The sequence below is a fragment of the Pagrus major genome, chromosome 5 (genome assembly GCF_040436345.1).
Source record: "Pagrus major chromosome 5, Pma_NU_1.0".
In the NCBI taxonomy this organism is placed as follows: domain Eukaryota; kingdom Metazoa; phylum Chordata; class Actinopteri; order Spariformes; family Sparidae; genus Pagrus; species Pagrus major.
Window position 1 is genome coordinate 32,815,241 of NC_133219.1, and position 19,868 is coordinate 32,835,108.

General features: G+C 38.7%; 1 protein-coding gene across 1 annotated transcript in view; it reads right to left on the reverse strand.

The window, feature by feature from the left end:
* The window catches only part of ipo11 (importin 11), a 117,217-nt gene that overhangs the window by 86,482 nt on the left and 10,867 nt on the right, over positions 1 to 19,868 (reverse strand). Inside the window, exons 4-8 of the mRNA XM_073466068.1 lie at positions 17,413 to 17,485; positions 14,750 to 14,953; positions 8,355 to 8,487; positions 6,532 to 6,590; positions 1,335 to 1,383 (exon numbers count right to left, since the gene is read on the reverse strand). Of these exons, the coding sequence (XP_073322169.1) occupies positions 1,335 to 1,383; positions 6,532 to 6,590; positions 8,355 to 8,487; positions 14,750 to 14,953; positions 17,413 to 17,485 (518 nt within the window). The remainder of the gene's footprint in view (positions 1 to 1,334; positions 1,384 to 6,531; positions 6,591 to 8,354; positions 8,488 to 14,749; positions 14,954 to 17,412; positions 17,486 to 19,868) is intronic.

The window sequence follows — 19,868 nt, forward strand, 5'->3', positions numbered from 1 at the left end:
TTAACACTGTAGTGACTGACAGAACCAGAGGTGACCTCAGTTGGAGGAGAAACATCTAACAGAAAGAGCCAGACATCTGTATGGACCACAAAGACAGCCCAGAAAAAACAGTTTATAAAGCTGACCTTATCAGGCTGTGCAGAGCTGATATTTCTCCCCAGCCCGCCTGAGCTGCCATGCCGTTTCTGCTATCTGCCAGGCCAAAACACCAACAGGACCCTGACCCTGTCTCCACTGCCATCAGCAGAGTAAATATTGGAAGAGATAGTTGGGGCTGATATCTCAAATGATATTTTTTTGTGATGCTAGTATGGCAGCTCATGGAGTTGTGTCTGACATTTATCCCTCACTTATTGGGTGTTGGTATGAGGAAGCTCTATGGAAAGAACAAAGGACCACTGTATACCAAGATCAGAGCGTGAAAGTGAGCTAAGGTAGCACTTCAAGAACTTATCAAGGGTACTAAGAACTTAGGACTAAATCAAGTTGCTGTATTTTCCTGTGCAAAAAACTCCCTGCCCAATAGAGTTTGCTATGCTGAATGTTGCTGAATGTTTTAACACTTACACACTGGCTGCATCAACATTTGAGAACAAAGCCAGTAAACAAGAAGTAAAACTTAATTTGCAGATTGACCACGGTTACTTACTTACAAATTAAACAATTAAATGTTGTTCCTTCAGGATCAGAGAATGAAACTGGTTCAAGAAACATAAAAAAATCTTAAGTGTACGTTAGCATTGAGTAACTCCTGTTAAAGCAGGTTTCTGGTCTGAGACTCAACACAGGAGGGGAGAATTTTCACACCATTGCGTATCAGTGGAGTAGACGTACATTTGATATGATGGGAGGAACAGAAGGGTGAGAAGATTTAATAATGATTTGACTGTTTTATTTCTTGAATTTTATGTTCACACCTTCTGGTGGAGGACGAGATCACCATCAAAGATTTTCCCACAAGACATATTTCAAGGCGTCTTTAAACTGCTCTTTAAAGATTTAACAACGACAAAAGATTCTCATTCCTTGGGTCATATTTTGAAATAATAGTACAGTGAGAATAATGATGATCTACTCATAGGTTGTGTCTTTGCTTTTTCAGTCAAACTATTAATTCAATACTAAGCCGCTTAGAATAACTCAGCCTGAACTTTTAATTTGACACATACATTATGCTATCCCATCGTTAGTCTTTGGGTATCAAGTATCTTAGACTTTTAAATAGGTGTCTTCAGCATGCACTGGATCAAGCACCGGTAACTGTTTGTTTACTGAAAGGAGAAGCTTAGGATCAGAGATTCAGGATAGAGAAAGAGAAAGAGACGAGTACTCACAGCATTCCAAAAACTGTTTTAGCCTTTCGAACACAGCATTCAGGAAACCCTGAAAAGGAGGAGATGACAAGAGGGTGAGATAAAGTTTAATCTCTTTGACATTTCTTCAGTTGAATCATTCATGATTGCTTCATCAGTATTGCCCAGAAGCAGATATATTAACAAGGGAATAACTTTAGTATGTGCGTGTACAGTAGGCACACTTGCCTCTGTACTCAGGAGTATAAATAAAAGTGCCAGCTACACAGTATGAAAGAGAATCAATTTTCTGTAGCCTGGTGTAGACGCAGTTTAGCATGGGAAATTAGATGATAGATGGAGATGCAATCTGTTTAGTTCTGCATTAATGTTCAGCCATGAGGTCAACAGCAGTCTCATTAATCACAAGACACAGCCCAGCCAGCGACTACAGCTCCCAACAGAATTAGTGAAGAAAGGGGGGGGGGTCGCAAGGGGAGCACAGAAGAGAAGGTGGGAGATGACAGGGAACAAAGTTCATGCAGGCATTTTTGAAGCTAATGGTGGGATTTAGAAAAAGAGGGAGAGGCGAGGTAGATCAAATAAAAGCAGGAGAAAGCATGCGGGAAATTAGAAAGGACTAATGCAAATGGGAGTGCAAAATAGAAATTTTCAGCTGAATCAGTCATGATGAAAATGGTTTGACAACTAAAGAGGGAGAGAAGGGAGGCTCATGGCACTGCCAGGGAAGAATACACAAGGTTGAGGTGAGACGTAAATTAGTGTCAGCAGTAGCAGATTGAGATAGAAAAAGATGGAAAAATGGACATGAGTGATGGGCATCAAATGGGTACATCAGTAGTAGTGTGACGTAGTTTGAGTGTCAACAGAACAACTGAGTTAATCTAAGAGGAAGAAGAGGATCTCAGGGATAAACAAAGGTGGCAATTTAAGGATAAAATTATGTGAATGTTCAAGCTGTGTGTGGTCAAGTATATGTGCACAGACATGCTCCAGTTTTAGGAGGTTGTAGTAGATCGCAATGGCTCAACTGAATGTGGATTTTTAAATCTGTACTTTAGGAGTGACACAGGTGCTTGTTTACTCATGTTTGCAAAGTTACCCACATACTGCAGAACAGGAATATACTTTTTTTTTTTTTAAATGTCTATATAACTTCTGTTTCTAATAAAAAAAAGGATCTATTGAGATGTCTACACTAGCCGCCCTCTTGTAGTGCCTGTTTAACAATCAAGCCATGGAATATAAACAGCCATTCAATTGTAAAATAAGTTTGAAGACGCATCACTGTAGCAGCCTGTGTGAAAACTGACAATGCTCTTCATTCTTACTGTCAAGCTCGTAGTGTTCTCCAGCAGTTCTGCCACTGTGGTGATTAGAAAATAAACCCAATCTATTCAGAATACTCATGAGTGTGGAGACAATGGCTGGTTTATAATCAGAGACCAAATTATGAATGAAGTAAACCATTGTTTCAAGGCCCTGTCAACTAAACAGAGTTCAGAGAACTAGCACCAACAAAAACGGATGGCTGCGTCAGCCTCACGTCTTCTCTGAAAACACTGTAAAACTGATTATGTACAACATTGTGAAAAGAAATGCTTGGAAGACAAGTTGAGAATATGTCTAATTAAAACCTTTAATTAAAACTGGCACTGACATGGGTAAACTAGAGCCATTGGGACAAGATGTGCTGTTGAGGGTTAAAGGTCCAATTTGTAAAATACTTACACGTCATTGTCAAGTCTCATTGTGAACTCGCCTTATACTGACGCTTTGGGTTTGTGGCCAGCCCAACCTACCAACCCAAAGTGTCAGTATTTAATGAATTGGGAATGAGACTCAACAATCAACAATCTTAAAAACTGTACCTTTGAAGTACACAAAAACAGCAACTGGCGTGGTTAGCAAAAGCACAAGCCTCTTCAGAGAAAGACTGCTATTGCAAATTGTGCCTATTTAGGAGATATAAGAGGGGCTTATTATCAAGATTCAATATTAAAGTTCAGGCCTGCTGTGCTGCAGGCCGTTTACATACACAGCATGACTCTTACAATAGTTACTATTTAAATAGTAACTATTGTAAGAGCTTTATTCAGTTCTCTGTAGGCTGCTTAATAACTTCTAGAAATTAAATACTGTGATATGATTTAACAGTTTTTTCAGCATCACGCCCATCACCAAAGGAAGAGCAAAATCAGACATGACACCTTGATGACTTAATCAATAAATCAGATTAAAAGAGCGTGACACATCTTCAAACCATCACAGGAAATATCTGATACATGGTTGCAGGCATTTTATCTTTCCAAAACCATTTAAACTGAAAATAAATCTCAGGAAAGAGTCAATAACAGTCAAAATGATGTTAATGAGGGTCTCTATAGCTGCATAATTAGACATTTTCTATTCAGGAAAAGGGGTTAATGTGAGCGAGATCAATAACTGCATCTGATTAATTTAAATTACATCATCATTGTCTGACTCACCTCACCTGTTCCTATTAACAACATTGACTTCTTTCAGTTTAATTTGTTCCAGGTCATGAGCGCTGATGCCAAACACATCCAGGTTGAAATCTGAACACTGTTGATGATTACTTTTAAAACTGTGTTAAGTCATTGGAAAGATGAGAGTAGATTCACTCGAGGAATTGTCAACAGAGGCAACAACATGTCTTGTTATAAAATCTTTCCACTTCAGCAAAAAAATAAAAAAATCCTGAGGCTACAGGACTCCACTTTACACAGAGACAACAGGAGCAAGAATGAGTGTTAGGAGGAAAATAAGAGAAACAACTGAAGCACAATACGCTGTGATATCAGACTGAGATAGGCGAGTTACTGGATGAGTGATGGCATGATGTTGCTCATTTGTTTCTGCCAAAGAGACAAGAGAAAGCCAAAATAAGATAGTTCACAAAATTTCCACACTCGCTGTCTCTTAAGCCGTGAAATAGGTCTTAACAATGCCTTCCAGATATGTTTTAAAGACATAAAAATACTCAACATACACCATTCTTTTCCACAGAAAAAGTTCAGAGTTAAATATTGTAAAAAATACTATTATATATTTCTCCCTAACTAGAAAATCCAGAATCTATGAAAATGCAAATAAGTTCAGAAGGTTTTTTTTATTATTAATAGATATAAGATGTTTCCTTCGCCACTGGAAAGTCTCTTCTCAGCGTATGTGCAGCAGAACTCGTCATGTTGTCACAAAATGCTCAAAAGCTGAATTCAGATTTAAGGTGAACACAGAGAAACGTTGCCCCTTCAGCAACACACACTCCTGGTGTCAAACATAGCACCATTAAGAAGGAAAAAAAGAGACATTATTTGATTTTAAAATAGTATGACGTACAGCCATGATCTGGCTCTTGGGAAAGGAGCTTAACTCACATTAAGCATATTTTCAATAGCTGAATAATAAAATAAATGAAAAGTGGTATTGAAGTCTGAGATAATAACAGTGTATACATCTATACATGAAATATTAACTCCAAACCATTATGTCTGCTCATTGAGCTGGAATAAACAGGGAGAGCTTGAGGCAAATGATATTTTAATGTGACTATTTCAACCATTACACACCCTTCAGCCTGCAAGCTAAAAGTGGTCCCATTAGTGGATTAATAGAGCAAAGTAAAGAGAATAATTTCTCTCGTAAAATGATCAATTCAGCCTACAAACTATATCAAGAAATGCTGCCATAATGATGTCTTCAGAAATCGAATATTTGTGTCAAACTAAGTAAATAAAAACTTCTATATTATGATATGGAACTTAGAAAATGAAGCAATTTTTTCATGCCATAACTATGTTTTTGACTTACATGAGTTAAGGATTGATTATCCAAACTGGAACCAATTATTTTTATTCACACCAACCATTACTAAAGGGCTTATTTAAGAACTAATGAAATTTCAGACACAGGTGCAAAAGCCACCCACAGACATTCTCCTACCAATGCCTGTCCAATCTTTGTCTTGGTGTCATGATGTCACTTTCAAGGTCCCTTGGACCCACTCCAACCAGGGTGCCATGTACCCCCTTTGAATCCACAGTAGTGTAGTTTTGCAACCAGTGCCGTTTTTCCACTAGCACTTTTGGCCATGCAGACTCGAACCAGGCCTCGCTAATTTGCTGTTCCATCACAAATTTTACTGCGCCATGCCGCCCTAAAATCGATACTGAACTCGTTTGTGCAGGAAACCTTAGAGAAAGACGTTTTTAAAGTTTCGTTCAGCCATCAGTACTTTTGTAGCCTCTAACTGAATCTCTTTAGCTTCTCTTGTCCTATTTGTTCTTTCAGTCATCTGCTGTGTTTTACCGTTTCATCGTGTTCACTTTCAGCTGTTTTGGGAGTCATGTTTAGTCTCTGATGTTGAAAATGCAATGTTTCCTGTAATGCTGCTTCATAATAAAAGCTTTTAAATGACTAAATAACAGGGGGATTTTAAGTTATAGTTAATGAAACGTGTCTGTAACTGAATTAGCGGAGCCATTTTGTTAGTGGTGATTCTTCGATAGTACTGCCGGGATTGGGACATGCGCGTCATTGGTTTAAGACATACCCTTCAAGCAGGTAGCCCAGTTGTTGTGGAAATGCAAAATCCCTGCCACGCTGGGCTGCCGCGCCAAGTCAAACAGAGTAGATATAATGGAAAAATGACACAGGTGCTCCATTGCTCAGAGTTTTAATGTGTCCCTCCCCTTTGAAATGTCCTTTTAAAGTCTCTTTTTTAACAGTAACAACTTGCTTTACCATTATTCGCCAAAACATTTACTGCCATTTTTTCAACAGACCGTGATTGGCAAAACAGGAAGTACTCAAAATCTGCAGCTGGAGTTCAAAGGACTGGGATATTTTATGCAAATGATTCCATTAACTCTGAGCCATGGAGGCGCCAAAACCCTATCGAGACAGGCACTTAAGATTTCGTTTTAAACCACAGAGATTTAGACTACATTAAATCACCAGTTTCATGGAGTTGGACTTTCTTCACACTGAGAGTGGGAGAAGAGCTCATACAGAACTCCTGACTCTTTGAACCGAGACAAGGCTTAAGGCACTTTCAATCTTCACGGCCATCCACATTTTGCACACTGTGATTGGAGTCATTTTCAACTCAAAAACACCAGCGGGAAAAAATACCAGCTTTTCCAAAATATGAGAGGTTCTATAGCAGCCACAGCTGAGATAACGTAAGACTCACCATCACTTCCATATTATGTTGTGGCTCTTGAAATCCATGGACTGTTAACTTGCGAAGAACTGAGAGAGGCAGAGAGAAGAAAAAAAAGAAAATCTGTACACATGACATTTTTGACACCCCATATATAATAACAATAATAGTAAAAATAATAATAATGATAATAATAATAATACACTTTATTTATATACCACCTTACTTAACAAAGTTACAAAGTACTTAACAAGGAGAAATAAACGAGGCAAGGAAGATTAAAATAACAAAAGTTGAGAAGATCAATTAAACATACAATAGGATGCATTTTCAGCAACATTGCTGGTTTGACTTCTGCCATTTGCTTTTCTGCTTTGAAACATCTTTAGTTGTTGTTGTCGCATCTGTTGTCAGTTGTCGCACCTTCCATTTCTTGAAGAGCAGCAGTTTATATCTTTTCTGTGCTTTAGTTGGCCTTGGCTGCAGTACTTGTTGCACCAGCACTTATTTTAGTTTTTTTGCTTTTTAAAAAACTGCCCCCACCATTTCAGAGTGGTGTTAACTGCTGTCTAGCTAAAGTGCTGGGCTGTTGCTGGAGTATGTGATTTTTGAATGTCGTGCTACTCTTCGGGCTCACCTGATTTTTTTTTTTCTTTTTTCCCCAGGCAGAAATCACTGACAGTGCACTGGGGAGCATTGGGATGAAACACAACTGTGGTGAGAACTTAAACACTATGTGAATTAGTCAATGTGTTAACAGTGGGGGCAAAATCAAACCTTTGTATAATAAAAGTGGTAACACTTTATATTAGGGAACGCATATTAACCATGAACTAGTTTCTTTTTACCATGCATATTAGTAGCATAGTGGCTGTTTTTAAGCCATTATGAATCACTTACTAATGCCTTATTCTGCATGATCATATTCTGCAACTACTAGGTCATTAACTACTGTGAGAGTTTTCCCTCAATAACTTCCTAATCACTGCTTATTGATAGTGAGTTAGGGAGTTGTTGTAAACCACTTACTAAGAATAAGCTAATAAGAAACTAGTTCATGGTTAATATGTGTTCCCTAATATAAAGTGTTACGTTGAATTTATTTATTTGATATGTCTCCCAGTGGACATTTTGGTCGTTGATATTTTTATCTTCCAGACAACTACATGCAATTCCGGCAAAATAGTTGGCATACACCCGGTAACTTAAAGGAGCACTATGTTGTTTTGGAGAAGAAACCGAAAAAGGAATGATCTGCATTTACTGATTTTTTTTTTATGTCTAACCAAACTTAATAAACAAACTTTGTTTTCATGACTGAATAAACTGAATAAACAAACTGAACTTAAAAGGACAACGCAATTTCATACTGTTTTTTTTTTTTTGTTTGTTTGTTTGTTTGTTTGTTTGTTTGTTTGTTTGTTTATATTTGGTGGACCCTGCCACCTTTCTAGCTTCAAGCAGTGTTCTGGGGATGTTATTTTTCCTCTGAGAACAGAGGAAATTATGGAAAAAACAAATATTTCTGAGTTTGTATTATTACCTCATTCATATTGCATAATTAAAATTCTGAGTTTTAATTTTTTCTCCAAAACTACATAGTGCCCCTTTAAACCTTACTCCACTGAAGTGGTGTTTCAGCACAATATTTCCAGAAGGTCACAACTTGTCCGCTTCATAAAGTTTTTGTCAATAGGTGGAATCTTGATAATTCACATCACATTATGTAATACAATGCCATGATTTACTTACCATTTTGCATTAATAGATCACTGTTCTGCTTTGCATGACAGTGCAGTTGTGTCGTGTTTGTATGGGCATGTGTAAGCAAGCGTGTGTGCAAGTGTTGATACCTTTAAGGGAGAGCAGCGTCCTCTCCAGTGAGCTGAGCGCTGCAGCCTCATCTCTGGCGTAGATCTGCTGGAGGAAGCAGTCGGTGTGATGGCTCCACAGGGAGCATGCAAAGCTGTAGATGCCTGACGCCAGCTGCCGACATACACAAACAGTACAGTCAATCACACACAGATACAATTATTCTAGATCAGTGATCATATTCAGCAACAGTTATTTAAATGGATTCTTATGAACACATGGAAATTATCACAAATGTGTTTTCACACCAGACTTGCATGTGTGCCAGCTACACTGATGACGTTACAAATACGAAAAATATACACAACACAGAACGAATACACAGTGAGCAAAGAGGGACCTCTGAGTCACAGGTCTAATTTAGCTCTAATAGAACTTCCTATTACAGTCACTACCATAACATTATTTGAGCTCAAACCAATTTAAATTTTTTTCAATGACAGCATTCTCCTGTCGAGGCAAAACAAGATCATCAAAAGGTAGACAAAAGTACTCTCAGTTCCATCAGCTGTGTAGTGTATTGTCTGGCCCAGTAGCCCAGACAATATAACAAATCTGCCGCGGCACAATAATGAGCTTTGGATTATTCTTTGGTTGGTGTTTTCATAAAAAGAATAAACAGAACAGAAAAGAGGAAAACATCACATCCCTGGAACTATTCAAACATAGCGGCTCAATACTCACGCAATTCACTGTGACTATGATTCAGGAAAACAACACAGTCAGATATTCTTACACTGTTAAATGTTCAAAAGACATTTCTCTTGCTGAAATTAGTCTGTGGAGAGTTTCACGGAGAACACAAAATCTCAAAGACAGGAACTGAACAACTCATCGGCTCATGAACTACGTGCGGTCTGTAACACTGAAGTGTCAAGTGGGAGTAATCTGAGAACCAGTGCTTCAGTTGGTGGTGATGTATGCCTGCTGAAAGTGAAATCCCTACTTTGACAGCACAGCAGAGGCTTTGATAGATTCTTTACAGAAAACTGCAAGACTGGCAAGTTTCCACTTTGGAGAGATTTCTCGAGAGCTGTTCCACAGATCCCACACTAATCCAACTCATGGAACCTGAAAATGATTTAGGAAACAATCTCAAATTCTTCTAACGACTTCTTCACCCTTGGCGTTCTGTTTTCAGACAATCAACTGATATATGCGACGTATGTGTTTTAACACTTTTCTGTTGGATCTAAGGTCATTTTAGTGTATTCCACATGGATATGCTTAAAAATAATAAACTGATGGTCAGTACACCACCTATTGATGTGGAAGGAGATTTATGTTGGAGCTTTCAGTATCCGTTTACTCCAGAGTCCAGGTTCAGCTCCATTGTATCGACATTCTTGTGCACAAAACAGGATCTGCATGTTAATACATTCCTATTGTAAACAATTGCTAAAAGAACAGCAAAAATATTACAAGGTGCATTAAATAATGAGTCTGTATAAACCTGAAGTCTGACATAAGTGCAATTTCTTAAATAGCCATCACTTCCATTATGCTTCTTTCACACCATTCAGAAATTGCCAGACTTTCACACTCAGACTAAATGCACTATATAGAGAGAGAGCAATGAAGTAAATATATTACATAATGGTTGAGTGCCACGGTCATTTAACAGTAAAAGGAAGATTTCATCTCAGTAAATTAGTCTAACATAACCTGTAACCCTTTCTCATCCAGCAAATAATCAAACAGTATTTGGATAATTGGTTTAAACACTTGATAACTGAAGTGAAAAGATAACATTTATAGGTGCCATTATTAAAACAACTGCCACAATCAGACTTCTCAAATCTAAACCTGAACATGGAAAGACAAACAAGTACTTATTACAAGTCAGCAGCCAATGCTGAACCAACCAACCATACCTGATGTTTGCTAGCCAGCACAAAACAGACCATAACACAATATGTGTGTTTTTCACATGATCAAATAAAAGACTTGATCGGCATAGCTGAAGGTGAGGTTTTTCTGCACTTGGTGCAATTTGCAGTGGCACACTGCACTTGAAAACATTGTGAAACAGCACCACAAGAGCTGAAACATACCTGAAAAAGTAAACCAAAATCCAAACTATTGGAGTTCTCTCACAACATCTCCATAACTACTTCCTACCAGTGAACTGACCGCCTTATACCACCCCTTTGATAATGAAGACATTGTTATATTTTTTAACAATTCAGCCGGATAGAGGAAGCATTTGGTTATCTAGCTGGCTGACTGAATATGGGAAACATCAGAATTTCATTTAATGACTTTGGTGAATTGTTGCTAAATCATTCGAGAGAATTCAGATGCATCCAAAAATCAATTATTTTTCCCACCCATGTGGTGAGAGTGTGTGTGTGTGTGTGTGTGTGTGTGTGTGTGTGTGTGTGTGTGTGTGTGTGTGTGTGTGGAAGTATGGATTGTCTGCTCCTTTCTACGAGTACGGACAGAGACAATAGAAAGGCCAATTTCAATAAAAGCAAACAATTTCCTCCATTTGTGGGCAGATTCTCTATTCCAGCAGGAAGAGTTACAAACCAAAGCCATCCAAGAAAAGTGCAGTTCATTTCACTTGAAAATCTGTTTATGAGAACCCATCCTTTGGGATATTTCTCCTCTATTGCTTTTCAAAAGCACAAAGCCAGACGCTGGTTATCACCCGCCCCGTTCATCTCCAAACTCATTGCACATTTGAGAGTCGCAAACAAGCTCTACACTGCAGTAGCTGTACAACAATGCAGTGTCTTTACAGATGCCCTGCAATGTTTTAAATATGTGAGCTGAAATGTTCCTGTAAAAAGCATTAAAAAGTGGTTACTCCGGACAACCTCTGGACAACCTTTAAGAAAAAGCAATTTGTATTAAATTGAGTATCACCTTAATAGAGAAAACATTCTGCAGTGTATTATTACCTGAAAAAACTTTTTTTAAAGAATGCAGTCTCCTCAGAGCTCTCGGTCGATTATTCAAAAATACAACTGCTGTGTTCCAAAAGCAAAAGCACAAATACATTTTTGGTAGATTCTGTGCGTGCGTGTTCGTGTCTGTGGAAGTATTTCTATTAATCCAGTTCGGGCAAAAATATACCCTGTTGCTGCATCCCTCTCAGTGCAGTTTCAAATTTAGTAAGGTAACAAAAAAACATGGGTCTTACAATGTGCCTGCCCACACATATGATGCCCCAGCCTCTGGGAAACCCCAGGTAACTCAGAACCTATGTACAGTTGATGAATGACAGCTACTGACAACCAGCCTGTTGGGATCAGGCTTGACATACCTGTGTTGAGATCCACTTTGACATGCATGCCCCCGAGTTATATTCACTTTGATATGTCATGTCGTCTTTCATGCTACTGTCTGGGGCAATACCGTCCACAGCTCAACTCTACCACTGAGACTGAACGGTCCTGTTTGGTGACGCTGTGGGTCTATTACTCAATAACAATAATTTCAATTGAATGACTGCATTGTGAAACGCTGCCATTCACGCATGGCCTATTTAGCACTGTGACGTTCTTCTCAAGTACTGACTACGCGTGGTGCCCGTTCATGGATCAATTTTCAAGATGAATGGTTTTTATATTATTGTTTTGGTCCCTCGCTTATTCTCCACTTGTTCTTCATATCATGCGGGGAGGAAAACGGTTCTAAATCTCTGCAAATTTTGCTATGTCGTGTTTATTTTTCTAGCCAGTATTTAATTTTTTTTTTTATAAAGATAAAAGGCAGCAGTTCCCTCCTGACTGTCTCCACTTCTTTCTAAAATGTACATGCTTTTTCTGACGCACATTTCGAAACATTGGGAGGCAGAAATCACTTCTCAAAGTGTCCCAGATTCTGTCCTCCTTCTCCTTGAATACAGCTTTTAACTTTATCAGCTTTTTCTTCACTACTCCATAACTTCTTCTAAGATTATCCCTTCTGTGATCAGCAGCCTCTAATTACTTCAAACACTTTGCCTACTAAGGTTGGGCTGACAGATGATGGTATTGTACTGGGAGCCAGTTTTTTTTGTTGAGTAAGAGAAGTTGGAGGTTGTTGTCAGAACGACAGTGGGAAGGGGCAGCGTCTACAGTGTTTAGCTGCTGAAGATGTTCCCTCAGCTTTTCTGCTTTGGGACATCTCTCCTGACACTTCCAAAAACTGAACTTCGCCAACAACCCTATCACCCACACACCCTGCCTCTGTGTCACCCTCACTTTCCTGTGTCTCCTGCTATCGGTTTGGCTCTGTGTCTGGTAACTTAGTCGAGGTCACAGTCTAGACTAGAGTCCGATCAGTATATGGGCTGGCTGACATTATTGGCCGATATTGGCCTATTACTGATATATCAATATCAGGGTTTATGTTGACCTATATGCGCCAACACAGGAACTTTTTAGAGATTATAATGCAGAAAAATATGCTAAATTAGCAGTGACATTTACTGTTTCAGACGACCGCATGTCATTTTAAACAAGAACTTTTTTTGCTTATCTGTAAAATATCCTGCCTCCGTTACATCTCTGTGTCACAAGTGTTTGATAACCACATATGAGGAATCATTGCAACCAATGTGTGTATATATCAGCTGATATATCGAGATCAGACTTTTAACTCCCTAGTATGAGATTTGGCACCAGCCCTAAATATCAAGCACCGGCCGGGGTCTAGTCTAAATCCCAACAAGTGGGCCAAAAAGAGCTTTTTGATGTACTGCTGTCGATGCATCATCTCCCATGATGCAGTCAACATTGTCTACAAACTATTTTAGTGGGGCGAAGGACTGGAGAGAAGTGCACACACTCATCGAGTACAAGAAGACACGCTCCAACACCCCCACACACGATAACAGTACTCATGTTCACATTATGTCCATACTAAATAGAGTGAGAAAAAGAATAGAGTAAACATAGTGGGTAAAAGAGATACTCGGCTGTGAATAAATACCAAAGGTAACTTTCTGGAAACCAGTGAATAATCATTGTTCAAAATGTATAACTCACGACAAAACTTCAGCTGGTTCACAGTTTTCTTAGGTAATGAAAACAATGGAGCTTATGTGGGGTCATCGCAAGTTTTTGTCCCTGCTGTTAAGCCTTTGATTTGACAATCAGGTGTGGTATTAGAGATGGTGAACAGACCCTTACAACAAGACAGAGATGGGTGTTGCGGTGTGCACGAATAACCAATATGTAAAATACATACAGCTACAGAATCTGAGGTCATTCAAGGTTCAACAGCAGTGAAGATGTTCTACAGTCGGACTCCACATTAAAAAACACTTAGAGGGTTATGCATGCCACAGGAACCGAAATTAACGGTGTTGCATTGTCCTTTTGTCTAGTCACCTCTTTCACAATGCATGGTGTGTGTGTGTGTGTGTGTGTGTGTGTGTGTGTGTATGTATGTGTGTGTGTGTGTGTGTGTGTGTGTGTGTGTGTGTGGCCACAGAGCCACTTGTCATGTCGTGCCAGAGGAGAGAAAGCATCGCACGGGCCATTTAGCGTCAAAGTCATCAGTGCATCATTTAAAAACCGCACTGTTAAATGGGGCTCAGACTGCTTTTGTTCCTCGTATTGCCTAAGGGCACACATTTTGGCACCGAGGCTGCCTCTGCACTACGTCCAACTATTTGGTCTCAGTCACTGCCTCTGATGTCCACTGGTATGTCTCTGTCACTCTCTTTCTCCCTCTGTTGGTCTGTTTGATCATCTTACTCCTTTAAACCGCTTCTCTTCTCTTTCTGCTTAAGTTGTGTGTTCTTTAAAATGGCAAAAAAAAGAGCAATTTCCTCTGATTCACTGCTTCTTTGAAAGAAACATTAACTCACACAAACAACCCTCCCTCAAACACAATCTCTCTTAAACACAACTACCAACACAGACAAATCTATTCCCAAACACATCAATCATGTTCACATCATGCATGAAAACAGACACACATGCATGCAGAGACTCTGGCTGCCATAAATCTCAGCTTGTCTCATATAGTAGCTAAACAGCATCTCCTTCAGGCTAAATATGTAACTGAAAAATGTGCAATGTTTAAGGTGATCTTAGTATTCATTTATTCACATTGAGAGTGAAAAAGAAGAGAAAGAGGAAAAAGAAGTAAAAGAAAAAAGTAACATGACAATGTCAGAGGGCAGAACTCAAGAAAAAGAAGAAGGTGACAAACTACAAAAGCAGCAGTGGACAGAGTTTGAGTTTTGTTTTTCTTTACTTGCTGACCTAAAGTGACCTATATTCAGGTGTTTACAGCTACTGCCTCAAGTGCAGCGGACAAAAAGCCAGGGAAGGATAGTGAATGACCAAGAATTGACAAGCAATAAGATTAAAGAAAACAACGTTTGTGAGAATAGTGACAAACAACTGACAAGTGGCTTAAACTATGGTCTTACATCCTGGAAAAGCCGTCTGTCCTGCGCCAGTCGTTTGGACGCTAGGGTTTTGGTGACATGATAGAAGGTTAGCAGCGCTCTGTGCTGCTGCAGGCCATCCTGACCCTTCACGGACTCGAGCAGAATGGGAATGAGCTCTGGCCATTGCCTGGGGCAGTCCAGACGGGCCACCTTGGCTATCAGTACTGCAATCTGGGTTGCTATCTGTTGGAAAAACACAGAGGGAAAAGAAAAATGACCAGAGGCACAGCAGAAGGTGGTTATGCCAAATGAATTAAACTACATCACTTAAGAAAACAGTGCAATGTATAATTTAGAGTAGTCTGGACCACCCATAACTGCCCAAATATTTTTTAAGCTCACCAGATCTAGGATCCACATCAAATTTTACTCGCACATACAAACCAGCCACCTAAATACAACTAATTCTTTTCAACAAGATCCATTCATTATTCATGAGAAATTAACAAAAATGTTGAAAAAAGGCCTTTCTGACAAGCAGACAACATGTCCTGGATCCGTCCTTTTATCCATTAGTTAATGGGATCTAGTCTGGGCTGAGACCCATCCTCAATCCAAGTTTTGTGGAAATCCATGTAGTAGTTTTTGTGTAATCCTGCTAACAAACTGACCACCCAAAAACAAACAGACATGGGTGAAAACATAATTTAACATAATAACAGGCAAAATGTTGATGGCCCTGTTTACAGGGGTTGTTGCTTAACAGTAAAAAGTCTATGACATAGACATTTTCTGTGATTGCAGTTTAATCTTTAATTCCAAAAACTTTTTAGTCTATTCAAGTTTTACTTGTATTATTAGTATTCATATTACAAAGATTAAAGTGGCTATGGGCACACGTTAGCTTTTAGCTTTTTTAAGCCCCCTTATAATTATACAGTACAATACACAATCAGTTAGAAACAAGAGAATGAGAACTGATTGCACTGTCGAAAGAATGTGTGCTTTAATAACACACACTGTGCCTTAAGCAACCTAATGCAAATTTAATTTTCAAGTATCAATAAGCCATTATGTTTTCTAAGAAAGCCACATGAGGTCATTCAATTTGCTTGGATTACAGAATGTATAAATGCAAACTTTCCCAACAACAGTGGCACACTCACAACTGCACGCACAACCCCTTCTGGTGCTTTGGTTCGGGAAGGACAGGCTGTGACTGGTGAGACATATGGTGTTTAAATGGCATTCATTGCTTGCCATATGGACACTGTCAGCCCTGATGTTGGAGGGCTCTCCCTTAGGGAAATACAAGCTGTAGAAACCAGGATGGATGGCCACCTTTCAAGGCCACCTTCCATTTCCCCTCTGACAGATGTAAAACACACCACTTGATCCCTGGATTATTTGTTTGTTGCAGCATTCCCTGAAGAACTGTAAAAAGGATGGCTTATCAACAGACTTTCTGACCCTGGCATAAAGTCCACATATGCACAATCATTGTCTTTAATCATCCTTTCTAACCTTCATATTTATATATGTTAATTGCTTAAGCCTATTTAGAGCATCTTGGGCACACAGACATGGATATTACCTGTTGAAATAATATCCTCTCAGTACATGTTGAAATTAAAGTTATCACTAGAGCTGGTTCATTCATGTAATTAAAAGACATTTTACAGTACGTTTATTACCATAATCACTATTGTCTTCCTCTGGGACTATGAATGTACAGTTATTTTTCCTAAATTCTTGCACTTTATCTCCTGAAGACATAAACAAAAGCTGTGAGTTGTCGTTGTTGTGACGAGAACTATTTGTTTAGATGGAACAGCTGGTCCAATCTAACTTAGTCGAGATGCTATTAGGAAAATCATAACAGTTTTGGTCTCAACAGGTGGCGGAAATACATTGGCAGTTTTGAAAACGCTGCCAATATATTTCACATCAGCTGCCTTTACACCACTTCCTTAATGAGAACAACCGGGCTTCTAAAGGTGTTTTCTCCCTCATCCCTCATTCCTTGAATTCAAAAAAGGCAATGTAGGAAACAAAATCTGGTGAAAGTCTTTTTTCTGAGTCTGTTTGACCAAATTATACAAACAATGACAAACATTCAAAGAAGTTTGACATCAAAAGTAATGTCAAAATAAGTGGAGTGAAATTCTCTCAAATATTTTCAATATTTTGTCTGATAACAAACTTTTTTGTATGTTCTTTCTACTTTCCAGGCGTCCACTGAATTACATCAATGACTCAGCAGCACTTTGAAACTTTCTGAAAGCAGGTACTTCATCATGTAAACTTCATGTCGTCTATTGTTATGGTGCAATGCAATGCAATGCTTTTCATCTCTAAAGATAGAGGTCAGATGCCATATGCTGTTCAAACTGTAAATTGATTTTGGGCAATATAAATAAAATTAACTTGACAAGACTGTAACTTTAATGGCAACAATTGCAGATCTAGTGTTCATTACGATTGATTACCCATTTCAAGCCAATTTAAAAAGACTCTGCAAGGTTTTCATATCATTATGCATTCATTACAGTGCAATACAGTAATACAAAAGTTAATTAAATGTGAAATGGACTATAAAAAAGATTCAAAAAGTGGTATAATGATTTAAATCATTTTTTTGTACATTATACAGTAAGTATAATAATCTTAATCAAAATCTGGAAATGGCACTCCCCACTAACCTGATTAACGGGCTCATTGAAGTTTGTGATAAGACCAGCACGCAATGACGTCTTCTCCTCTTCTGATAAAGCACTGTGAACAAAGCAACCAGAAAGAAGTTCAGAGAGGGGGTCAAGAGAGAGTGAAGAAGAGCAATAGTAACACAAAATATGTACTTACTAAAGAAAAAAATCAACAGAAAACAGTTTACATGCCATCACACACATCTCTAAATAATTATGTTCACCATAACTGGTCTGGAATGATGGGCACCAAATAAGAGTAAAACACACTTTTCAAGCACTGCCTGTCTGATTAGTTTGTTTGATTATTCAACTGTGCACCACTTGGGGCAGCTTTATTTAATGGGTTTTCAGATTTTTTTTTACCACAAAGGGACAGAGAAAAACAAGATATAAGGAAACACAGACAAATGTATAAGGATGCAGGAAGATACTTGACAGAGAAAAAAAAAACAGGGCCAAGGTTTTAAACCGGGGCCCTCTTTCTGCAGAGTGAGAGTGCCACTGAGCCATCATGTCACATTATTGTGAGAGGGTGCCCATCAAGCCTTATAATTTCATTTCAAGTTCTGCACATGCAAACTTCCAGCTTTAATATGGTGAAGATGTGAATATGACATCACTCTGCCAAGTTGTTATGGGATCAATTAAATCCCTGCATAACACTCTATAGAGCAGGACCTGCCAGCTGCCTGATTTAATCAGTAAGCTTTGGATAAAGTCCCTGCTCTCCTCCAACTCTCATCTTGTCGCCTGCAACATGACTGTAAGTTTTTGCAACCAGTGTAAGGGCTGTTTTGAAGGAGTAGCAGAGTAAATCTGTGATTTTTTTTTTTTTTTTTTACCCTAATTTACCCTGTTCTGTCTAATTCAACTGCAGCCGAAGCTAGATGGAGTGGGAGAGTGTTTGATGTGAGGAATGAATCACGCTGTAACCTTGGGCAGAGAGAAGAGATATGGGTGGAAGACAAATTATTAGGGGGGAGAGTGTGAATTAGTGAAACAAGATTTACAACAGACATATTTTGAGAATCTGGGAGTGAGGCAAGCTTAAAAGAAATATGGATGGGAGATTAAAATATATATTAACACATGCCAGCGGGTGTCTGAGCCTTGTTTAGTGTTTGTAAGCAAAAGGAACCAGAAAATCTCATGACTGGGGAAAAATAAAGAAAATCAAGACAGGCACAGAGACAAATCAAAGAGAGAAAAGCTATCCTGACATATATGAGACAGAAAAGAGCAAAATCCCATTTTTACTAAATACAAATGCACAGCATTATATTTCATCTTAATCCAAGGCAGGGTGTCTAAATGTTTTTGATCATCAGAGCCAGGTTTATTTTTGGCAAAACAGTTTAAAATATAACAACCTGTGGTGCTCACATTAAATTGTGTATTTTCTGTTGTATATTCACAGCTTTTTTTCAGGTCATTCTAAGCAATGCAATGGAAAGTATCTAAAACCCCTTTCAAGGAAAAGGCATCTCAGCAAACAGGAATGAGCATGCTTGTCAGCTTTTTGACAGAATTATGCAAATGCATGCATTCTGGACGTGGCTTATATAAACTTGTGGTGTCTGGTAAGCCTGTGTGGGCTGGGCATGTTTGTACGCATGACACATTGACAAAAACACTCAAATGTCAAACTATGACAATGAGGTGGAAAACACACCGTTGTCGAGTTGCGGAGATGTGCCACATTAGTCAAATCCAAGGCGTATGCCCCTTAAGATTAACTGCAATCAAGTGCAACAACACCACAATACACACTTCCTAAGTCAACATGTCTTAAACAACTACATATTTCCCTATTGCACATAGGTCTCATAAATCCTCGGTTACAGGATATTTGTTCTGGTTGCGTTAGATCCGAACTGTGAAAATCAGATACTTGCTGACCTGAGAATGACATTTAAAAACCAACTCTCTCTTTAAAAGTTTGCCTACATAATGTTGCTCTAAATGTCCACCTTAATGCACACACGTCCACTTGTCTCGCCTTTCTGTTTGTCTCTATGGCATACAACTCACATAGCAGTAATAAGCAAATCAAGCCATGTAAGTTTTGGCTTCCTTTCTCTTTCTGTATTGGCTTTATTAGATTATTTAGACCGAATCACAGTGTTTACAATAACTTCTGGGTAAAAGACCCCCTAAACATGCAATGTAATTTTCTATTTTCCTGATGTTATTTCCAAGTGTATACAGCCAATTCATCTAAAATGCATGTGTGATGGTCTCGTATCTCATTAATAAAAACACTTTCACCATGCATGCATTGCCAGTAGTACACCCGGAAGTGACTGTTGTTAGCACAACATCACAGTGATTTGGTCTAAAATTGTTTATCTATGAATTACATTCAATTCAATTCCAGTCTCATAATTCCAGCATTGTGGACAACTGGCACACCCGAGTACAGTCCTGGATAGCATTAATACAAAGCTATG